The sequence below is a fragment of the Mastacembelus armatus genome, chromosome 20 (genome assembly GCF_900324485.2).
Source record: "Mastacembelus armatus chromosome 20, fMasArm1.2, whole genome shotgun sequence".
NCBI lineage: Eukaryota > Metazoa > Chordata > Actinopteri > Synbranchiformes > Mastacembelidae > Mastacembelus > Mastacembelus armatus.
The window spans coordinates 15,042,576-15,065,968 of record NC_046652.1 but is presented as its reverse complement, the minus strand read 5'-3'; the positions used below and the strand labels follow the sequence as shown (position 1 = coordinate 15,065,968).

The following is a 23,393-nucleotide window of genomic DNA, read 5'->3' as shown; positions in this document are numbered from 1 at the left end:
TGTAGAAAGATATTTGATGTTGCAGTGCATTCAGCTGGCCTTTGTCACAGCTGTGGTGAAAATTCTATTTTCTTATTTTGGTTTCGTTTATTTTTGCCTTTAATGTGTTGCTCTCTGTGTCCATCTGCTGTTGCAGCCCCCATTGAGCCGAGAGGGAGCGGCTTAATATATTATTTGATGGATTAGAGCCTGAGAGTTTTTGAATAATTCATTCTAGGTTATTAATGTGACTGTCAGCCGTTGGTGTTTCATATGCCCCTGACTTTGGGTTTTTATTGGTCAGTGAAAGCCCACAGACATTGGAATTCTATTCCTAAACATAACACTGTACAGTCGGTATGGCTGTCTGAATTAGACTTGTGACAGATGTGAAGATTCATTAGTGGCTGGCCTTTTCTGGCTATGACTCATTTGCTCTACACAGTACTGGATGAAAACCTGGTTAGAGTTTATAAACTATGTTTTCTCTGACCTGTATAAAATTTGCAAAGTTGAAAGTTATCATTCATCAGTTTAAGGTTGGATCCATTAAGCATTGGTTTCATTTTTAAGACCATTTCAAAGTTGGGAAAATACCAGATTCATTAAGTTCAATATCAAACAGATGTTCAAGTCAGAGATGGCAAAGAGCAGTGGAAAGGTGATCATTAATCAGTAAATTGGTAGTCTACCTTGAAAAAGTTAGACTTTAACTGAAATATTTAACAACAAAATGCTTTTGAGCTGTAATTCTATATTTCTGATCATATCACAGTGTCACTCATATGTCAAAAGGACATCCAGTGCACACTCCCATCTATATTCTGTGCAGGTGTGTCGGCTGTAGATCTCTTGCACTGTGTTCTACCTTTTCTGGCTGGCTCAACAACACAGTGAATGAATGTGCTGGAACTCTGAGACTGAAGAGTGTTTTGGCCAGGGCATGATGGTACTGCAAGTTGACCTGCAGAGGTGCTAGCATATAATTGCCAGTTAAGTTGGCAAGGCAGCTTTGTGGGCTATGTATATTCAGGGTATCAGCTGCAACTTTGCAAGCTGATGGGGTGGACTGTGAAGCACAGATCTCTGTTTAATGATTGCGGCAAGTTGTGAGATTGATTAGATCGCTTTGGGGCACACTTGCACGGACAGCCTCCTTGTCAAGAGTGTTCTCGCTAGAATTACCTGCATATCTTGGTTTCTTCATCCACAGACCATTTGATTGGCACCAAAGGTGTTGCTTTGAGATTTTTAATACCTTTTTAAATCCGTTGAGGCTCTCCTGGTTTCTCCCTCACTCCCCTGCTTACACCCCACTTTCTTCCTCCTCTTGGAAAAAGTTTTGAAAATCTAATAAGAAGCAAAAATCTTTGAGTTTCAGTGACTTTGAGGTTTCCATTTAGAGAACTTTCCAAATCTGCTGTGTCATCAAAACATAAAGGCTTGCCAGCCCCACCCACATCCCCATAGCCTTAGTATTCACACACATGAATGCACTATGAGTGGTACTTGAAAGACATTCAAAACTTGGTTCCAGGAAGGAGTTTTTATCCTCCCACATCTGGTCTCCAGAGGAAACATCTGGCATGTAGCAACATCTAGATCTGAGGTCTACATCATGGTGAAACCACAAATCTCAGTGCTGATGCTTAGTGGAAAACATCCTGTGAAGAACCACTTCCCTCTCCAGAGCCTCCTGCGGTCACCCGTAGTGAGACGTTCACTCCATCATGCAAAGATTACATAGTCCTTGCTGACTGATACACATCTGCAATGGGTTTAGTGGCATGTTGTGTTTGTGAACTTGCTGATTGCAGATTTATAGATTTTATTTTATAGTCAATTAACGTTAAGATTTGAAATGGTCATAAGCACTGTAGGAAATTTTTTTTTTTCTCTGAAAAACACAGTAGCTGTTGCCTTCCAGAATTTGCAAACTTCATTCATCATTTTATATCTGGAAAATATTTTTCTATTAGCAGAAGACCTTCAAATGAGTTAGACTCTATTACTTGCCAAAGTGGCTGCTAGGTGAGACAAAGTTGTCAGGCTTAATCAAATTTTATGAACATTTCGAAAATGGTTCGCAGTAATTTCCCAGTCTGTTTAGATGTAAAGGGCATGCAAGGAAGATTGGGTGGGTGTGCATTTGTTTGTCTTTGTGCTAGGTGGTTTGTTTGTATTTCGTTATGGTTTTGGTTATGTAGGCTGCATCTTCAGTAAAATGGCCTGTTAGCCATCTGAAAGCAGTTTCCTTCCCCAGATGATGAATCTCTCATATGTTTTTGATGTCATCCATGAAAGCAGTTTGCCCATTTAGACTTGCAACCGCACTGCGCCCCATTTCAACTGGCTCATTTATGCACATAATAAAAAATGCTGCACAATTGTATACCCAATTTGCCAGGTGGTTATTGCTTTCTAAATTGAATGAGCCACCCTAAGTGTGATGGCTTGAAGTTGTATGCAGCTTAAGAAGGCACCATGATAGTAACACAGATTTTAGTAGGAACAGTAGAAGAGCAAAACAATAAAACACACAAAGGAGGGTTGACTTGCAAAAGAATGAGCTGAAGATGCTGCATATCATTCCTGTGTAGAAAGAATTTTTGGGATACTTGTTTTCTGGTTTCTATGACAGCAACTTTGCAATTTGGGATCAGTCCTTTACATAATTTCTTTCCTGTCTTTTGTGTGGTTGGTTGTGTATATACATGTCCATTTCCTCACAATTCAAGTTGGCACATCGTGTATTGTGTGCAGACAAGTCTTGTGGTAAGTGACACTGTCCATGAATGGCTTTGAGCATGAAATGCATACATTAAGCTTGTATGTGGGCTTGTATGTGGTTTGTCAGTTCTGTTCATATCTTAGCACGTGGCACAGGCTTAGTCTGCCACTCTTAATTCAAGTTTGATGTTTATGTGACCTTGGACAGTTCCAGCGCATTGTAGTGATGCAGCAATCCCTTCCTCTCTCCTTTCTCCTCCTCTTGTGCTCTGACAGGGGGGAGGTGGATCTGCAAGGGAACCCTGAGGTCATTTCATCGTCTAAAAGCAATAAAAATGCACTCCTACTTTTAATAAAGCAATTATAACTCATTGCCGAGTTCAATTAATTTTAAGTTTTCCATTAGGAGAGAAGTTGCCTTAGTATTGCTAGAAATTTTTTACACCACTTGTGGTATGTCATGCTTTTCACAGTTACCTTAAATTTGTGTGGGTGGGCGTCAGGTGCTAGTTTAACATTTTATATGATATAGAAAGTGTCCTGCATAATTTACAGCAAAGACTCAATGCAGTTTACACACACTTAGTTTATTGATTTTTATTTTCATTCATCCCCATTTTCTTGTTTTATATAGGTGCTGTGTATTTGGAAGGAGGCTTGGAGGAAGCTCGGCAGCTCTTTGGTCGACTGCTTTTCAACAGTGAGGTAACTAAAAAGTATTAAAGATGTTTATATGTTATTGGTTTTCTTCCCTTTGACACTGTGGTTTTATGTACAGCTTGCGTATTTACAGTACATGAATAAGTGCATCTTTTTTACTATATTGACAATTATGCATGTACCCATCAGTCATACAGTGTTGTGTTATTATATTGTGTATATTAGAGCTTTTTCAATTTGTGAAAGACATAACCATGTTTTCACTTATCTAGTCTTTTATCCATTCAAACCCACACATTTTGTTTTGGCAATGTACTACACATTCCATGATACTGAGGCCTTGCCAGGCTGAGAACCTGAGATCCACATAATTTCATTTTATCCTGCACTACTTTTGACTTATTGTGTGTACGGTGATATACACAGAGATAAAACAACGAGACTGTGATAGAGATCTGGATGAAATCATAGCAGCAAAATAGGCTGAGTCTCTGTATATTTAGCAAAATGAACTAGAAGTGTGGAACATTATAGTTTGCTAGTCTTCAGCAGGACAACTGCTATTGTTTTCTGAGTGGGTGTGTGAGATCAGCATGCATGAATAATTAATGAATGAATCAGTATTTGCATTTATCTTGGCAAGAAATGTTATAATTCAATTAAATCATTGCAGCAAGTCTATTATGTAGCTGCAGACTTGGTTCTAATTGGCTATTGAAAGTGGATGGGATTCAGCTGGTGACTCTGCCACTACAGAATACAGCAATGCATCATCATATATATGTGGTTGTGTTAAGACAAAATACTTAAAAACCTCAAACCCCAAACAATGCTAGAATGTTAGAAGGATGGAAACAAATATTAATTTGACTAATTTTTTGGAAATAGCCAACATTGTATTCCTTTTTTTTTTTTTAGCTTTTTATTATTATTATTTATATTTTAATTAACAATAAGATTGGCCTTGATTTGTTAGCATGCATGACCATATTTTCTGAAATTCTTCTGCTCTGTGGATAGCTATTGTGCTTGAGTAACGAGTGTAGAGCATTTCTTTGTGGAAAGCTAAACTGTCCTTGGTAATTTTCTACTGATACCCTCTGGCCCTGAAAGTGGACAGCCATCTTAAAGTTATTTAGTTGTTGTGGTTTGGAGGTCTTTATTTGCATGATCAGATGTTTTGGATGTCCTGAATAAATATTGATTAGAACACTGCAAAATTTCAAGTTATTCTGATAACCTAATTGTAGAAAGCAGTGCATCAGTTTCAACAAGCAGAGGATAGGGTGCACTGAGATCATTACAGCCGTCAACATTTAGACAAAGAATAGCATGCATACATAAACAAGCTTTCACATGCAAAAACAACAAAATTGCCACATAAAATACCCACTTTTGTATGTCTTCATGATAGACATTCAGATGTTAGAGCACAAAGTGCCGTAGTTCCTTTAATCATTAAGGGAGACAGTAGATAAGAGGAAAATGCTTATGATAAAATATCCAGATGGAGCATCCATGTACAACAAGTAAAGAACAAAGACACAGTGTTTTAGTAGCATGCTTGATGGATAATTAGGAATCCAAGTTGAAAATGGTAACGTATCAGATACAGAAATGTGTATGTTTTCTATATCATCATTAAAATTATAAAAAGTATAATACAGAATCTAGTAATAAATGTTAATTTTAGAATGTGAGTTTGAACATGGTTTTTTGACAAAAATGTACTGCATATTAGTTTTAAGCAAATTTTAGTCTTTGTCTAGTTTTTGTCACTCACGACTAAAGACATTTCACTCTGTTTTTGTTTATTTTTATTACAAATGTTTCTATTTTCAAAGCATTGTGTTGTATACAGTTACGATGGTTACATATGTTGTCATCTATCGTGGGGTTTGTGGGAAAGATGCACAAGGTGGATTTGCTCACATTGCGACTTCAGTACTGTTAACTGGGTTCAATTTGAGAGGATAGTCTAAATTGTGGGATGGTATTAATATGTCGTATGTCCGCAGTGAATATCTACAGGAATTTTGCCTGACTGCCAGCATTTATCCTGACACTCATCGGATGTCATTATGCAAGCCAACAAGGAATTAATGGTTGATACAGAAATAATAAAATAGTAATTTTCACGAAATATGAAAAGGACTAATGCTGCATTCACATACAGATTCAAAAGGCCTGGACAGCAACAGCTGCCATTTATTGTTAATGAAGCCTGGCTGTGCAGCTCCATGCTCCCCATGGAGCTTGAGATTCAAAAAGCACCCAGCTACTCTGCACATTATATAAGCTTCTGATTCAAAAACTTTAGTGGCCCAAAATGAAACCTTGAGGTGTTCCACATGTTATATTTATAGGAAGTGGAAATACCAAAAATACGATTAAAAAAAAAAACAAAAAAACTGGCATGTTGGAAATAAACTAGTAACTTATATTCTAACACATGAAGTCTAAATAGATAATTTTATGATTGGAAGGTGGTTGAAGAGGACAAATCTACCTCCTCCATCTCTCATCGGCCTTAGACATGGAGTTGATGTGCTCAGATGACTTAGTCATCAGTCTACAGACCCCCAAATTTCTGGCATACCTTTTGCGGGCAATCACTAAAGATTGATGCTGTGCTGTATGGATGATTTGGCTGAGGAGATCAGAACTTCTGTCTTGGAGAGACTGAGCTGAAGATGTCTTTCTCTCATGCAAGCAGAGATGCAAATGGTTTATTTTGAATGCCCTTTCACACAAAACCAGAATCGACACGACAGAATACGTCAGTCTACAAAGTTACAGAAGTCTGCATTGTCTTTTAGCTTGGGTGGGATTGATTGAATTGACCCTTTTTACACAACTGGCTCCTGTTTTCGATCTCATTAAATGTGGTTTGTGATTTGTTTTGCAGAGTCGTTTGGTCCCATGTATTCTTCAAGGACACTCAAAAAAAAAAACAACAAAGGCTTTGCAGGCGACATTTACTATTACATTCTGCTTTAGCATACTTTGTTGTAAAGTTTAAGTCCCCCCCCCGACGCACAATGATGTCAGGTGTGGTACTGTGGCATATTCTGTACAGTCACAGTTGCACAATGTAAAAGCCTGTTCAACAGTACCTTACAGTGACTAATAAGTTCAACTTCCCTGCAAAGTTAATATGGCCAGAATGGGGCTTCACTCAGCACATTACCAAACTAATTACAAGCTGTGTAAAACTGAAGGGCTTTACTCTTTTCAGACATCCTTGTGCTATCTTTCAGCATGGTATTCCATTCATGCGTGGGTGATCAGCCTCACATCTACCCCCCTCCCCCTTTTGTCTGCGTAACAACAGGATGCTCCCTCTAGTTTTCTCCCCCGTTCTTTCCCATTCCCTCCTTTCTCTAACACCTCAAGATGTCATTACTGTAACAGGTATTTCACTCCAGTCCTCTTATGACTGAAGGCAAAACCAAAAACTCACTACTACGGTAGTAAAATTCAGAATTGACTACCCAAGATGAATGCATGTAATTTCCACCTCAAAACATGGTCAGACAAACACTGACCCCATTTATTTATTTATTTATTTATTTCCACTTTTTCTCTCGCTCTGTTATTGTCTAATTGGTGTGACATTCATGTTTGGAGCACAACAGTTATTTCTGTCCTCTTGTTTTTCTCTCAACACATCACCTTTGCTGGCACTGGTTGCCAAACAACATAGCTCTTGCTGAGGATGGAATCTAGCTTTATTGCACACAGAAGCCCTGAGGAAACAATACTAATTTGCTAATGACATTACTGTGGAGGTTATTAAAGCATTAGCAGAGAGGCAGGAAACATCCTCTTCAGGGGGAGCTGCTCGATTGCTTCCAACCTGGACTCAACAGCAGTACGATATTGCTGGGAAAAGATGTTGATGCCACTGTGCTAAAGGAAGTGCCTCTTTTGAGCGGCAATCACCATAATGATATCTCACTAGTTGCCCATGGGCTAGTCTGATGGCTTTTATTAACAACACCACACAAGTAAACATACTCCAACACCAGATGGAACAAAGGTTGCTGTGACAGCTGAGACAGTCACCATGGCACTATGATGGCTGCTTTTGGTAGAATGATATTGTAGCCGCCTTCTTTCCTCGCTCACTTATAGGTGCAGTGCCAAAAAGGGTTTTGGAGCAGCTTGCTTTCAGCTGACTCAATCTGAGATACAGTTTAAATGTTTAAACAATTTCTGCCCCTTTTGACACTGTTCACACCACTGGTATGTTAAAGTGATTTTGCAGAAATTTCCCTGATGTCTTAACTATTTGATTATAATGACATACTGATATTATTTTGGATTCTTGATATATCAGTACAGTGTGTTACAGCAAAGGCATATTAAGCTGAAACTAAAGACCTTGCAACGTGTTGATGCTGATCGTAGCAGACTAGTGCTGACAATGTGCTAAAACCTCAAAGATGAGGGTAACATTGCACACTGATTGCCCGACTTTTGCCAACAGCTGTCTGTTATGGACCTGCTAATACAGGTGAAATGTAGGCTGACAAGTCACTCCATATGAAGCCCACATTACCTACTGAACCACTTGCAACAGTTACCCCTGTTTCTTTAGGTAAATTCAAGCTTGGCGTTTCTGCTTTAAGATTTTCCTTAAAAGAAATCTCCCCTGGGCATGAGTGTTTCTGATGGTGAGTGAATGCTTTTGGCTTCTGTTTGTATAGTGTGCTTTTCTTTTAACTTAGCCACTATTCACACTTCTAACACCCTAGTGCCCCCGCCTTTTCTCTGTTGACATTGGTGAACTTTGTGTGCTTTGTCCTGTGACAATGGTCGCTAATAGTTTAAATTTTTGAATGAAAGCTCACATGCCCTCTCTACTGTGTCCTTGCTTTTGTAACAGCCTTTCGAATAAATGCATGCGCACATCTACAGGCCATTTTCCATTCAGATACACTCTCCTGCCGGTACTCAAAGAAACAGTAAAAGGTTTTGTCTACACCTCAACCATAAATCTCATGATTAAGAGTTGTCATTAGATTAGTTGCTATTAGGTTTTGTTTTTTTTAATATCTAGAAGATCACGTTGACCATTTAGTGATAGAAGCCAGCTTTTTGGACTTAAGGTGGCTTTTATGTTGCTATTGATCAGTGATGTGTGTTTTTTGATGGATTGATTAGCAGACTGTTGCGTGACACCAGTTTGTCAGGGGGCCATGGACCCAAAGAACACTGTTATATGCCATAGTCATAGATGACTAACAATTCCATTGGTGTGTGGAGGTTGAATCTGAATGGAGGTAGATGACATAGCAGTTTTACCTGTTCATGGTTTGCTTGTGAGCCCTTTGTATGTACAAGCGAGGGACTGCATCTCAGTTACCCTGTGGATTAGAGTAGCAGTGATTGAAGCCCACTGTAAAAAAAAAAAAAGAAAGATCATAGGCAATTTCACCAAGTTGCTGTTCCTTTTGCTTTTAATTTCAACTCATTATGTTTAGGCCATTGACATGAAAATAAACATGTTTCCATATGTTCTCCCCCACATTTTTTTTTTCTTGTTTATGGCACAAGACCTCCAACCTCGAAATGGCTGTTCTTCAGCTGCTGCACATAATGCTTTGCACCCACAATAATTATACATTCCTGGTTCTGGGAGAGAGGGAGCATATTCTGATGTTATTCCTGTTTGATGCTGGCTTAATCATTGTCTGCCTTGTCTTTGGAATGAATGTAATTGAAACATTAGCAGATCGGGTCTATATACAGCATGTGGGTGGATTGCATGCGTCCTGTGGACAGATTTTAATCATGAGCCTTGATCATAAACAGAAGCACCTTGTGTACGCTTCATTTCTTCTGTTTTTTGTGTTTTCTTTTTTTCTCTCATTTTATGCGTTCTTATATCTATCCATGTCCTATGTTTTAGATGTGTCGCTTTCAAGTAGTCCGACTAACCATAAAATCACTATATGGAAAGCCAGTGCAACATACTTTCCTGTAAATCAAACCATTCTCTATAGCCATGTTATATACACAAGTAGACTGTGTTGACTTGACAACTGCTCTTGCGTTTCAACTCCATTCCCAGGTTGAGCCACAATAAACCAAAAGGAAGCATGCACTAAAAAAAATATTGACCACTTTGATAAATTTTTCATTGTTTCTCAAAGTGATGGGTTGCTGGTTAGCTGTCCTGAGGAGGTGTGATGCCCATTTAAGTGTTCATCCCTTTGAATCTTTTAAACACCTATGTAGTACTGCACTTAAGAGGCCCTTGCCACATTTTTCTTGCCACTAGGACTCAGACAACATTTGAGCCCAGGCCCAAAACTCCCTCAACTTGCAATACCTTGAAAGCCAATTTATGTTTCTGCATTGAATCTATACAGAGCCTACATGGTAGATAAAGCATAGCCAAGGACCCTTCGTCATAGCCTGATGTGCACCTCCCCAGAAATGTAACTAGATGTTGTGGCGACAGAGCACAACTGTGACTAGTACTCTCCAGAACACCCTCTTTGTGTATTAGTCCATTCACTGGTTGTACAGACCTTCTCCTCCAACATATCGTATCTTTCCCCACTGCAGCACAGTCCTCAGCTGCTGATTTGAGATCACGTGTCCAGTGTGTCTTTGCAACTTTCAATGCATATGAGCCACTTCAGTCTCTCCTCTTCTAGACAATTTGGCAGTGCAGGCTTAATTTATTTAATTCTGCTAAAAGAAGTCTTCTGCTGGTATGGTTAACACAAGAGAACTGAGGCAGTTTTAGTCAGTGTAGCTCAGTCAGGGTACTGCTTGCTAAAGTCAAACAAGCAATTTGTAAAATGTTGCAAATGTTTTGTCCACTGCATTGATAGTTTCTGCCTTTCAGGTTTAAAATGGGCTATTGCTTTTCTTGCTTCGGGGCCTGTGGTGTTTGAAATATGTGAGAAAAGACTTTACTAACTAAAGAGGGAAATCGAGTGAGTGTACAGGTTATGATAGAGAGAACTCGGAGTTTGGAGATTCAGGGAGTGTTGCTGAGTCTGACGGTGATGCAGCAGATTCGGAAGAACAAGACATTCCCCATCCATGGCCGTATTTAAAAGAACTGTTTGATGTTGTCGGCTTCAAGAATGATTCATGGTGAATGCAGTGTGTTTTGTTCCCTGTGCCAGCACTGTGCAGGTGGTTAATAAAAGAAGAAGAATTTCCTTTTTTTTGTGTCGAACTTTTTTAGTTTTGTGGAGTTATCAAAAGATGCATTATGTATCATTGACGGCAAAAACACATTTTTACTTTTTACTGTTTAGGCACTTAGGCACAAGTATCTTTAGGCTAAGGCAACCGATATATTGTAGATTCCTTAGCTGAATGGAAGTGGGCCTAGTAGCCACAAGTGCAGTGCAATATAAAAGTGCACACTTTTAGGGAAACTAAGTACTGTAGCCTCTTAATAGGCAGTTTTGCTATCAAAACCAAAATGTCCTGTTTTGAGATTGTCTTTATTATAGCTATGTTTTGTATTTTGAGCATCTTGTCCAACTAATTTTTAATCTGTGATTGTGTGACTATAATTTTGTAATCTCTTTCCTTTGACTGCTCATCTCACTTACTCCTCCTTTTGTCTTCACAGGACTTACGGGAAGTCTGGCTCAACTACCCACCACACCCCCTGCAGGTTGGTTGAGAGATGTTTTATTATTGAGGTTTATTTTGCGTTGGTGCCTCTTATTATAAAACTCATCTCACCTGGAAGACACAAAACCATTCTTGCATCTTTTTCAGCCTGAATCTGTTTCTTTGTGTGTGTGTAGTTGTAGTTTTATCTGTGTGAGGACAACTTAGAGCTTTAATTCTATATGAGTGATGACATTTTAGCAACGTGATGATATTTTGAATTGAATGTATTAGAATTAGGATTATGCTATGGTTGGAGTTAAGTTTGAGGTTAAATATTTGGTAATAATGGTCAAAGTTACTGTAAGGTGCAAGGGAATGCATTCTGTGCATTGTTTTGCTTCCGTGTCAGGTTGATCTCCATTTGGTTGACACCCTAATCCTTCTTTTCATTTACTCACTCTCTCGTTCTACCTTTTTGCTATGTGTCTTTCTTTCCTCTCACTCCACAGTACCATTCTCCTCTTCTATAACATCATGCTTTCACACTCATATGCTCTCGCATCACCCTTTCTCTGTTCTGGTGTTCTTTGCTTTGCATGATCTGCCCAGAAACATTGAACAAGTCAACAGTGTTTGTTTGGATTTGGGAAGAAGAGATCAAAGATGTCATAAAAGGATTACAGTCCCAGATCACATGAGGCCTCCAGGGACAGTCAGGCATCCTTCTCTCTGATGTGTTTGTAAGGAGAAAGTGTTTCTTTGTGTGAATGCTAAGACTTGTATTTAAGCAGTTTATTCTCTTCAGCTCCCTGCTTGTGTTGCTCCGTTTTCAAATATATTAGCATATTAATGTTTGGTCGAAAACAAAATAGTTTCTCTTTTTTTTATTTTTATATATATATATATATATATATATATATATATATATATATATATTTTTTTTTTTTCATCCCCATCTGCATCTGCTGAAGGTCCAGAGTATCTGCAAATTTTTGTTGGGTGTTTCATTACTCAGAATAAACCTAGTGTAACCAGTAGTCAGTTTACCCAATGAGTAATACAGCAGAGTTCATAGTAGCAGGCGCTGTGGTCAGGGTGGAGCCGTGGGATCAGCCTTACAACCACTCCGTGCAAGGGGAACCTTCATAGTGTGCTGCATGAATCTTCATTAGTTGCTTCATGCTGTAGACGCACATTGCATGACAGAGTGATTATCTCCATATGCAGAAATACCTCTTAAATTGTGCCACTTTAGGCTTGATAGCATCCTGACTTTTTTGGTTTGAGAATATATAATAATAACAGTTTCACACAAGGAAAAAATAAACATTTTCCTTCATTATTTATTTATTTGCATTATAATTGATGAAGACCTGTAGGAGTTGAGGTAAAAACATGGCACCCAAAGTTGCTGCTGCAAAGTAACAAGTTGTTACCTCTCTTCCCTGCCCACCAAGATGAGGGTGACAAAAACAGAGGTGAAAGTAGAGCTGCTTTAATGAGGTTTGAGTGGATGGCAATGGCAGCTCGCCATGGCATGGGTAATTATGCGTACACCTGTCTTTGGCATACACGCATATATTAATCTTGCCACCGATGAGCCCGGCAACGTGCTGTGGTATGCTGCGTGGTTGACAGACACATTTTATGTCTTTACTGTTTGTTTGATTCGCACCAGTGCATCATCACTCCCTCCTCTCCAGAATAATTTACCATACCATCATTTGAGTCTAGATTTTTTTTTTTTTTTTTTTTTTTTTAATCAGGGAGATACATGAACATCAGGCTTTAGGGCCTCAAAAGATCTTTGCTCTGATTCTACTTTATGTCTGGACTAAGCTAAAAGTGGTACTTTGAACCCTCCCAAGTGTTTTTTTATTTTCCCCAAAAATTGCTATCACGTTTTTCTTCTCCTTTCTCTACTTTGTTTCAAGCCCTGCTGTTGGCGATCCTCTCTACAAGATAGCTTATGACTAGTGCTGAACTCATCAGATTTTGTTAGTTGTGATGCATGACATTTACACACCATTCCTTAATTAACAGAGGCAAAAAAATATAGAAATGAAATGTTTCTTAGGACATATTGGAAGATGGAACTACGACATTACCAGCAGCACTCCAATTAAAATACTGAGTTTAAAAATACATCTCTGCTTTGCACACTCGTTTGACAGACTCAGAGAAAGGTGTTTACTTATCATTTATTCATGAAAACACACACAAAGAAGGTGCAGGAAAATGAAGAAAATGGCTATTTTTCCATGGAGGGTCTAAAATAAAGTATTCTTTATTTATATCTTTGGAGTACTTTAGATTATACAGCTAAATGGAGCAAGCTAACGAGATCAATTGAATGTGCCTTAGTTTCTTGTGAATGTCCACACAAAATTATGTGGCTCAATGTTTCTGTTTTCTTTAGAAAAGATGTCAAGCTTACAGTTGTACCACACAGAGACCAATTAGAGGTTTCTAGCAGCCTAATTAATGCACCCATAAGGATATCTCTTGATTCAACAAACATGTATTCACATATTTTCTTAGGATATCATTTCTTTTTTTATATAATAAGCACAGGCATGAGCAAATACTGTTGTTAAGGACGACAGCGTTCTTATTTATGAACCCGTATGCTGCTGTACTCACGAATGCAACCACAGGGGGGCACAATCCAATGTCTTCATGTGCCGGTCTCAAGTCCGGGTAAATGCAGAGGGTTGTGTCAGGAAGGGCATCCGACGTAAAATTTAAGCCAAATCAAACATGCGAATCACAAATATGACTTCCATACCGGATTGCGGCCCAGGTTAACAACGACCGCCACTGGTGCTGTTGACCTACAGGGTGCCAGTGGAAATTGGACTAACAAAAGGAGGAAAGTGTGTTCGTAGGCAAAGAGAGAAGAGGAAGGGCAGGAGTGTAGGACTTGGAGTAGGGACTTTGAATGTAGGGACTGTGTCAGAGAAAACTAGAAAGTTGGCTGATATGATGGAGAGAAGAAAGGTGGATATCTTGGGTGTTCAGGAAACCATGTAGCAAGGCCTATAGATTAGGAGCAGGGTTCAAGCTGTTTTATCATGGTGTGGATGGAAAGAGGAATGGAGTAGGAGTTATCCTGAAGGAGGATTTTGCTAGGAATGTTCTGGAGGTGAAGAGAGTGTCAGATAGGGTGATGAGTCTGAAGCTGGAAGTTGAAGGTGTGATGTTGAATGTTGTCAGTGGTTATGCCCCACAGGTAGGATGTGAGTTAGAAGAGAAGGAGAAATTCTGGCGGGAGATGGATGAGATGATTCAGGGTATCCCTAGTGGTGAGAGAGTGGTGATTGGGGCAGACTTCAACGAACATGTTGGTGAGGGAAACGGAGGTGACGAGGAAGTGATGGGTAAGTTTGGTATGCAGGACAGGAATGCAGAAGGACAGATGGTGGTAGACTTCGCAAAAAGGATGGAAATGGCTGTAGTGAACACATTTTTCCAGAAAAGGTAGGAGCATAGGGTGAGATAAGAGTGGAGGCAGGAGCACACAAGTTGATTACAGCTTGTGCAGACGTTTCAACCTGGAAGAGATCAGTGACTGCAAAGTATAGGATGGTGGTGTGTAGGATGACTCTGGTGGTGAGGAAGAGGAAAATTGCAGATCAGAGGACCAAGTGGTGGAAGTTGAAAAAGGAAGAGTGTTGTGTGGCTTTCAAGGAGGAGCTGAAACAGGGAGTGATCAGGGAGACAGGTAGGAGGGTACTTGATGTGTCATCTGGAAAGAGGAAAACAAAGAAGGAGACTTGGTGGTGGAATGAGGGAGTTCAGGAGTGTGTTAAGAGGAAAAGGTTAGCTAAGAAGATGTGGGACATTGAGAGGACAGAAGAGAACAGACAGGAGTACAGGGAGATGCAGCGTAAGCTGAAGGTAGAGGTGGCAAAGGCCAAACAAAGGAGCTGTATTGTGTCTTTGTAGATTTGGAAAAAGCGTATGACAGGGTGCCGAGAGAAGAGCTGTGGTTTTGTATGAGGAAGTCTGGAGTGGCAGAGAAGTATGTTCGAGTGGTGCAGGACATGTATGAGAGCTATAAGACAGTGGTGAGGTGTGCTGTAGGGGTGACAGGAGTTCAAGGTGGAGGTGGGACTGCGCCAAGGATCGGCTTTGAGCCCCTTCTTGTTTGCTGTGGTGATGGACAGGCTGACAGATGAGGTTAGACAGGAATCTCTGTGGACCATGATGTTTGCAAATGACATTGTCATCTGTAGTGAGAGCAGGGAGCAGGTGAAGGAAAATCTAGAGAAGTGGAGGTTTGCTCTGGAAAGGAGAGGAATGAAGGTTAGCCACAGTAAAACAGAGTACATGTGTGTAAATGAGAGGGACTCAAGTAGAACGGTGAGGTTACAGGGAGTAGAGGTGAAGAAGGTGGAGGATTTTAAGTACCTAGGGTCAACAGTCCAGAGCAATGGAGAGTGGAAAAGAAGTGAAGAGACGTGTGCGAGAAGGTTGGAACGGGTGGAGGAAAGTGTCAGGTGTGATGTGTGACAAAAGAATGAAAGGAAAGGTGGACAAGACAGGGGTGAGACCAGCAATGTTGTCTGGTTTAGAGACAGTGGCACTGAGAAAAAGACAGGAGGCAGAGCTGGAGGTAGCAGAGCTGAAGATGTTGAGGTTCTCTCTGGGAGTGACGAGGATGGATAGGATCAGGAATGAGGACATCAGAGGGACAGCTCATGTTAGATGTTTTGGAGAATAAGCCAGGGAAGCCAGATTGAGATGGTTTGGACATGTTCAGAGGAGGGACAATGAATACATTGGTAAAAGGATGCTGAGGTTAGAGCTGCCAGGAAGGAGGCCTAGAGGAAGACCAAAGAGGCTGGTTCTTGGATGTAGTGAAGAAGGACATGAGGGTAGTTGGTGTGGGTGAGGAGGATACAGAGGATAGGGTTAAATGGAGGCAGATGATTCGCTGTGGAGACCCCTGAAGGGAGCAGCCGAAAGGAAAAGAAGATGCTGCTGCTGTACTCACGAAGCCCTTCGGCTGATGTTAAAAGCATAATCTACAGCGATCATCATAACCCAAAAAAAAGACTCCTTAAACTCACAAGGTGAGGAGTCTGACATAGCTTACTCTAGAGCAAGTGAGGAAAGTTAACAGTACCACAGTCATCAGAAGGGCCATATTCACAGCGTCATCCACAGATGTGTTGGCTCTGTAGGCGAACTGTATGAGATACAGGAGAGGGTCTGTAATGTCCTAGAGGTAGGACAGGACGAGGTACTCAAAAAGACTTCATGACCACGGAAGTCAGGGCGATGGGTCCTGACTTCCTGACTTAATCATTAAGTCCTGTGATCCCTGTCGTTTTGGGGACTGGGATGATGGCTGAGGTGTTGAAGCAGGCTGGTACATGGCAGGTCTCCAATGAGGTCTTAAAAATGAGGTCTAGGAAAACACTGGGGACAGCTGAAAAAGCAAGCTTTTTTGTGTGTGGTCCTGGCGGGATCCTAAAAGTGGTTACATTGGTTGTTATTGGGCATATATTTGCTAGCTCAGGATCTGATATAAACTGAAATCACTTCTGTATATCCTTGTCCGCAGGAATTCAGAAAAACTGTGTATTCCTATGCTGTTTCAAATCTTGAATCCTGAATCACACCATATAGCCAGAAGTCCTTCCTAGCGATTACTGAAATCTGGTTACAAAGGTTTTCTTACTTTCTGAGTATTAGTGAGGTCAAACACTCTGGATCGCATCAGGAAAGTGTAGGAATAGAGATATGGATATATAGAATTGTTTTTGTGCAGGGGGAACAAATATTTCCTAAACTTCCGCAAAGGTAGGAACACATTACTGTAATTGTATGCTGTGATGTTAATATTTACCTTCACTGGAACCAAGAATTCTTGCCCAAACCATGAAAAACTGCCACAGACCAAAATAAATAACATATGTGACACTGTTGTCAAGAATAAAAATGTTTATATGCTTTTCTTCATTTTGCCAATACCTAGTGTAAATTGTGTGCTTTATTATTGTTATTATTATCATTGCTAGTAGTAGTAGTAGTAGTAGTAGTAGTTGCAGTTGTAGTATCAATTTTTATTAATTTTTATAACCTTGGCCAGGTCCAGGAGCCTCAGACAGATAGACAACTGATTGAAACATCTCCAGTCCTCCAGAAACTGACCAACTTTGAGGAATCTATCGGAGTATTGTTCACACATGTGCGTCTGCTGGCCAGAGCTTTCACCTTGAGGACTGTGGGATTCAACCATCTCACCCTGTAAGTACAGTCGTTTGTTGATAATAGAGTTACAGCCAATTAAAATGCAAAGTGAGGCGCTAGATGGCCGGATGTAATTTGCAAGGATGTTGCCAGAGTTCTGTGTTGTTCCCTTTAGAGGTGATGAGGCATGATGCATTATAATTTAATATACAGTGTGATCTGAGATGCTGGAAGTTTTTATCATATGCCAAGCATTTTAAATGGTTCTGTTTGTTTTGAATGCAGCATCCTCCTTCTCTGCATCATCATTAAGTTTACCCCCTGTAGCTTATACATTTTCTTGCAGTCATTAAACTGCCTGTGTAACAGGTGATGTTTATAATGTTAGATTCAAAGTAACTTTGTGAAAGATAGCCTCTTTTTTTTGTGGCCTAGTGTTTAATTCAGGGGTTTCATAGCTATGAGGGGGAGTCCTTAGGGACATGTTATCATTCCTCTATCTATCATCTGCCTGTACCTGTGAGGCTATAACCCTGCTGCCCCTTGGGAAATAGGGCTTTGATTCCCTGTGTTGTTCAGGGCAAAAGATTAAAAATGTCTCCCTTTTATCAATTGAAGCCACATCTCTAATTGGAGTGATCTTTTTTTGTCTGCTGTCAATATAATTCTGTCAGTTCTTCTGAATTCCTGTATTTCCACTTTTTTTTTATCCTGATATAATTTAGACTGAAAATACTGTACAATACATAATATATGATATCTGATAGACATTCTGTTTGGAGAAAAATGAATTCTGTTTTTTGTTTGTGGTAATTCAGCACTGACATTACAAATGTATTTTCCTCTCAACCTTACACCAAATTTCTTACACGCACATACACTTATATATATGTGTGTGTGTGTGTGTGTGTGTGTGTGTGTGTGTATGTATGTATGTATATGTCTATATGTATATATGTATATATGTGTATATATATGTGTATATATATATATATACATATATACATATATATAAAGAGCTTCACTGATTACAGTTTACTCTAATCTGAGGTGTTTTGATTCTGAAAAGGGTGAGCTTATTGTCAATGGAAGCTTAACTCACTTTTGAGGTTTACAAGACTACGCAATAGTGAGTTTGACAACTAAAGTAAATTAGCCTTGGCAGTACAGCTCTGATATCTTATTGGCAGGCTGCTCTCTATAATTGGTTGCTTGGGTTTGCCACAAGGACATTGCTCTTTGTGCATATGGGTGGGTGTGTGTGTGTGTGTGTGTGTGCGTGTGTGTGCGTGCGTGCATGCGTGCGTGTGTGTACACTGAAGTGTATGTTCTAATCCAACACTCAACAGTCAAACCTCTCCTCACTCATTGCCAGGGAAGTTGATCAGATGTGCAAAGGTTTTTCTCCCAGTGAGCTTAATTTTATGCTTTATAACTGAAAATTGATATTTTCAATATTTTTGTCCTACTTATTTTTATTACTTTTTAAAAGGACAGAATTCAAAGTAATTTATGTTTATTAGCTAATGAGGGGCCAAAGACAGTTTGACCTAAATAAAGCTGACTGACTTGAAAGCTGGAACTGAGCAATGGCTACCCATAAGGACCAAAGGTTATACCAAAGTAGGTCATATTGTTGTGATAGTGGGAAGAATGAGGTCGTACTTTGGAAAGGAAGGTCAGAGAATAAGGTAGGCAGCAGATGAGAAGACAGGACCTGAGTTGGCCTTTGGCCTATCACTTTGCGCAGAAGTAGAGGACAAACTGACCTAAAAGAAGATAAGACAAAAAGTAAGGATAGAGTTGACCCTGTCGAGAAACAGTGAAGACCGGAGGCTATCATCAGACAGCAGAAATGAATAGCTGTGGCCCCTAGGCACTGGGCTTCCTATCTCCTCTCACACTTGAAGAGTTGGGTGTTGCAAGAATTTCACTGTTAGTGAAAAAGTATCTGTCTCTTTTCATGTTCACTCTGCTACATGGAAAGCAATTCCACTGTGCAGCATTTGGGATAACAATTTAAAATTTCATACATGCAGTTATATTTTACTAAATAGATTTATATTGGACATCATTGAACCTGAAGTGTAATATTTCTGGCTCTTGTTTTTTTTTTTTTGTTTTTTTACTTGACACAAAAAACAGTGATAACTTCAGCACACAGGCTTTATTTTATTCATTGTTGCAGACTGTCCAAACCATTCATCCATTATAAGATTAAGTAGCTCATTAAATTGTTCATCTATAAAGATTTTATATGATTGTTACTATAACTTTCAAGACAAGGCAATATTTTTCCTCTGTTGTTTAAAACAATTCATTTTGTGTTTAGTGCAATTTTTGTGAGAAAATATTCTGAAATGTAATTATTTTGAAGTGCAATTTTGAATTTATTTTGATCATTTGATGTAGCAAAATTCTCATACTTCTCGTCATGGAGTTCAAAATCACTGCTCTCCACAGTAACACTTTGTCAAAAGCATCTCTACAGATGATACATTTGAACGTTACACAAGCATGCATATATGAAACAATAACAGTATTTCTCTAAGAACTGAAAGGGGAAAATGGCCTTGAAAAAATGGAGTGCTCCCCTCTTTTGGTGCGAACAGCCTGTCGCTGCCTCTTCAGAGTGGCTGTTAAAGGTATTTTAGATCAAAGTCAAAGGCGAATAAAGACCTCTGCTCCACACTTTACTTCAATTTCCCCTACCGTACAGGGGCATTGTGCCACTGCTGTTGAAGTGAATAAAGGATGGCTGCTTCACCCAGCAACGCATTTCTCTTTGACCCAATCTCTCTCCTTTACCCCTCTCTTTTCTATTTTTCTCCTTTCCTGTTTTCTGTTGCTCCCCTGTTCCCCTTTTCACCCCCTTTTTGCCTACTGTTGGACATAAAATAATCTTGCGCTACATCTTATCAATTTATTTCTAGCCAGCGTTTGCTCTTTCGTATTTCTCTTTCCCAGCTTACATACAATATATATGATAAAGCAAACCTGTTGACAGATGCTACTCCTTAACTGCTCCTTAAAAAGTGAGTTAAATGGAAAGTAGTTCTTAAAGTTCTTATTTGCTCTCTTTCTCTACAGTAACTGCAGTTGCAGAATATGAATTAACAATGATGATATTTAACAAAAATCCCAAGCATTTACTCTGTTCTTTTGGATTTGGTTATTGAGACAAAAAGACAAACAAAACATATTTGGAAATTATTCTACACTATAAATAATATCCAATAAAAATATGTAATCATAAAATAAATTGATGATCAATATAGCAAAGTCAGTAGCAGCTTTTTTTACTACACCTTTCACCAAGCCCATCGGCTCAGATATTCTGTGGCTCATAAAAAGCAGAAGTGCCAGAAATCAAACAATGAACTTTGACCTTTTTTTTTCTCTCTCTCTCTTTGATGTCAGACTCCTCCTTGTCTTCTGCCTATTCATCTTTCTTTCTTATCATCAGACTTTCCCTCCTGCAAGGAGCTCATATCTATAGATGGATATGTGCCCTGCTGCTCTTATGTATCTCCTGTCTTTATGGTGCTTACTGAGGCCCCCCATCCGGCACTTCCTCCCTGCCTGGCACAGTACTAGCCTACATCTGCAATGCTAATCTATAATTCTGTTTAATTAATGACCATTACAGCAACAGCAGCAGCAGCAGTAGCATGCTCCCCCTCCTGCTACCCTGTCTAGCACTGAATCTGAAGAGTAACAGTATGCTCTCTGCTTTTTACTGATGTTGAGAAAGGCAAGAAGTTGATGTATGGTATCACAGTGCTGCCATTAGCTTTTCTAGGAATTATTTGAAAGTTGAAACTTTTTTTTTTTAAACTATCCTGTCTAGCTGCTTGGCATACAATATTGAGGATGTGGATGCCTTTTTGAGCTAACAGAGTTACTTTCCCAAGAGGTGTTAAACCAATTCCTCTTGTTGAATTGAGCTTGTTTATTTTGATGATGACAGCTACAAGACAATTGAAGGGTTAGGGGGAGAGAAGGGATAGGGATAGAAAAAAAGACAATAGAAAACATCAACTGTAGTTATGCATATACAGTATAAACCTACATTTCTAATAAAATATCAATCCTTATACAATGTCAGCAGTGCAGTGTGAGAAAGTACTATTGTCAGTGATTACAGTGCAATACAAGGTTAATAATAATAAATTTATAACAATGATTATGACTATAATAATACCTATATGTTAGTTTTAACATACATTTACTGATGCACTTGGACATATCATCAGTGAAGTACCTGACATCCTCAGGGGTTTCTGGTCTTTCAACCTCAGACCCCTCAGCCAGGAGACCTGGCTGGGAGTGATCAAATCCCAGCCTGTGTCCAAGCAGCGTTAGACCATGGCTTATCCACAGCCACCTTGAGGCCCTCTCTGTGGCTTCTCAGACTCTCCTGGTGGCTTTATTTTTGCAGCCACCACTTATACTTATGCCCAGGACAGTGTAGACCTTATGCAGAGACTTTCCTGGTCAATGGTGCTGCAGATGGACTCACCTTGAGAACCTGGTCATGACGCCACCTATATCGATGCTCTGTTAGCACCCTAGGGCAGCTGCTGAGGATGTGTCCTTTTCCTGGACACTGGGGACATAATGTTCAGTCTGCCTTGCATAAGAGGTTGGTTCAGCTGGACAAGACATCATAGACAGACTGGATGAGGAATCTTACACTTTGTCTTCCATAGTTCTGATCATTAGATTTTATGGTCCAACACATTTTCCCAACTAGTCCAGGCCCCTTGTGGCTGCATACCCACAGCCTTGCTCATACGCAGCTTCTCGGCCAACTCTCTTTACTGGACCAGATCACACCTTTCTTTGCCCTTTGCTTTTGCATAGTTAGGTGTTGGTATCATGCCTTCCTTCCAGTTCTCACTTCAAACCGTGTGTTCAAGATTACTGGGTCTCTTGACTCCCTGTACAGCAGCACCTCCTTGGCTTGAGTCACCAAGAACTCCTCACTCAAACTTTTAAAGGGTAGCAGTCTCTCCAGGCCTTGGAGGATCCATCTAGTTCCAGAAACTGACAAAGTTGTTTTAGCATGATCATCCATAAACGCTTGAATGGGGGGTTACTGCACTCTAGACTAGCATGTTCATAGCTAGGGAGAAGAGGATGACAGATATATGCACCCTCTGCCCCTCAGATGTTACAGTCCCAGTGGAGAACCTCACCTGGAAGTTGTCATGGAGGTTCTTGATTTTGCTCAGGACAGCATCAGAGCCCTTTCCAGTAATTTGAGTGCTATGGAACCATAAGCATTGGTGAGGTTCAGCCACACCACAGCCAAGTGTCCTCTTATTTCATGTGCCTTCCTGATCAGTTGAATCACCAGTCTGCTGTATTCGACACAACCTGAAACACCCAGAATCCTACTTTTCTGAACTGAGGTATCGATGTACTGGTTCTGAAGAAGGTACTCTGTCAGCAGCTGGGCTATGATACTTAAAAATATCTTGCCCTCAACACTAGGCAAATAGATTGTTTGGACCTCTTTGATGTTAGTTGAAATGTCCTTTAGCATGCATCTGCCTTCAGCAAATTTCCATTGTCGTACTGCCTTCCCTTTTATCCAAATGGCCTTCAAGATCTTCCACAGACAGTAGGCAAGATTGGGGCACCTCATGTACACTAGATATGGGACTCCACTGGGTGACACCAGGCCTGGCCCCTCCGTCGTCTTACCAGAGATTCTCTGGCTGCCGTCTTTCCGAGCTGTCTGCAGTGTCTCCAGCTGTCGCCACTCTTTCATGGTAGTCATTCACGCCCTTCTTGAAAGTCACTGGCTATGCCAGGCAAATCTGAATTTACTGATGCACTTGGACGCATCATCAGTGAACTATGGTAATAATGCAATTTACACTGTCAGCAGAGTTGACAACTACAATAAAATATGTTTATGTGAGTACGTGAATGTGTACATGAGTATATTTTTGTGCAAGTTTGTTACCGAATATTGTTACCACAAGCCCCAGAAGCGACCGCATGCACAACCCTAAGCCAAGGAGCAGGGTGCCACAGAGGCATTCTGTGGTGCTACAGCCATGGAACAAGACAGGCAGACCCCAGCCCAGCCAGTGACCCACCACCCAGATACGAATGGAGCCCAGGCCTCTAAACTCATGTGAACAGCTACTGCTTTTATGGGCTTAGGAATTTGACACGCACTTATACAGGTATACCAGAGGTTTTTAAGCATA

The 23,393-nt window shown here is 40.1% G+C and overlaps 1 protein-coding gene across 3 annotated transcripts in view; it reads left to right on the top strand.

Annotated features, from left to right (window-relative positions):
- drosha (drosha ribonuclease III) overlaps window positions 1–23,393 on the top strand; it is a 91,685-nt gene that overhangs the window by 48,485 nt on the left and 19,807 nt on the right. For all 3 annotated transcript variants that reach the window (XR_003294725.1, XM_026291909.1, XM_026291908.1), the window contains exons 23-25: window positions 3,344–3,414; window positions 10,979–11,023; window positions 17,066–17,223. Coding sequence is in view for 2 of the 3 variants with exons in the window: in XM_026291909.1 (XP_026147694.1) it covers window positions 3,344–3,414; window positions 10,979–11,023; window positions 17,066–17,223 (274 nt within the window). In the remaining variant the exon portion in view is untranslated. The remainder of the gene's footprint in view (window positions 1–3,343; window positions 3,415–10,978; window positions 11,024–17,065; window positions 17,224–23,393) is intronic.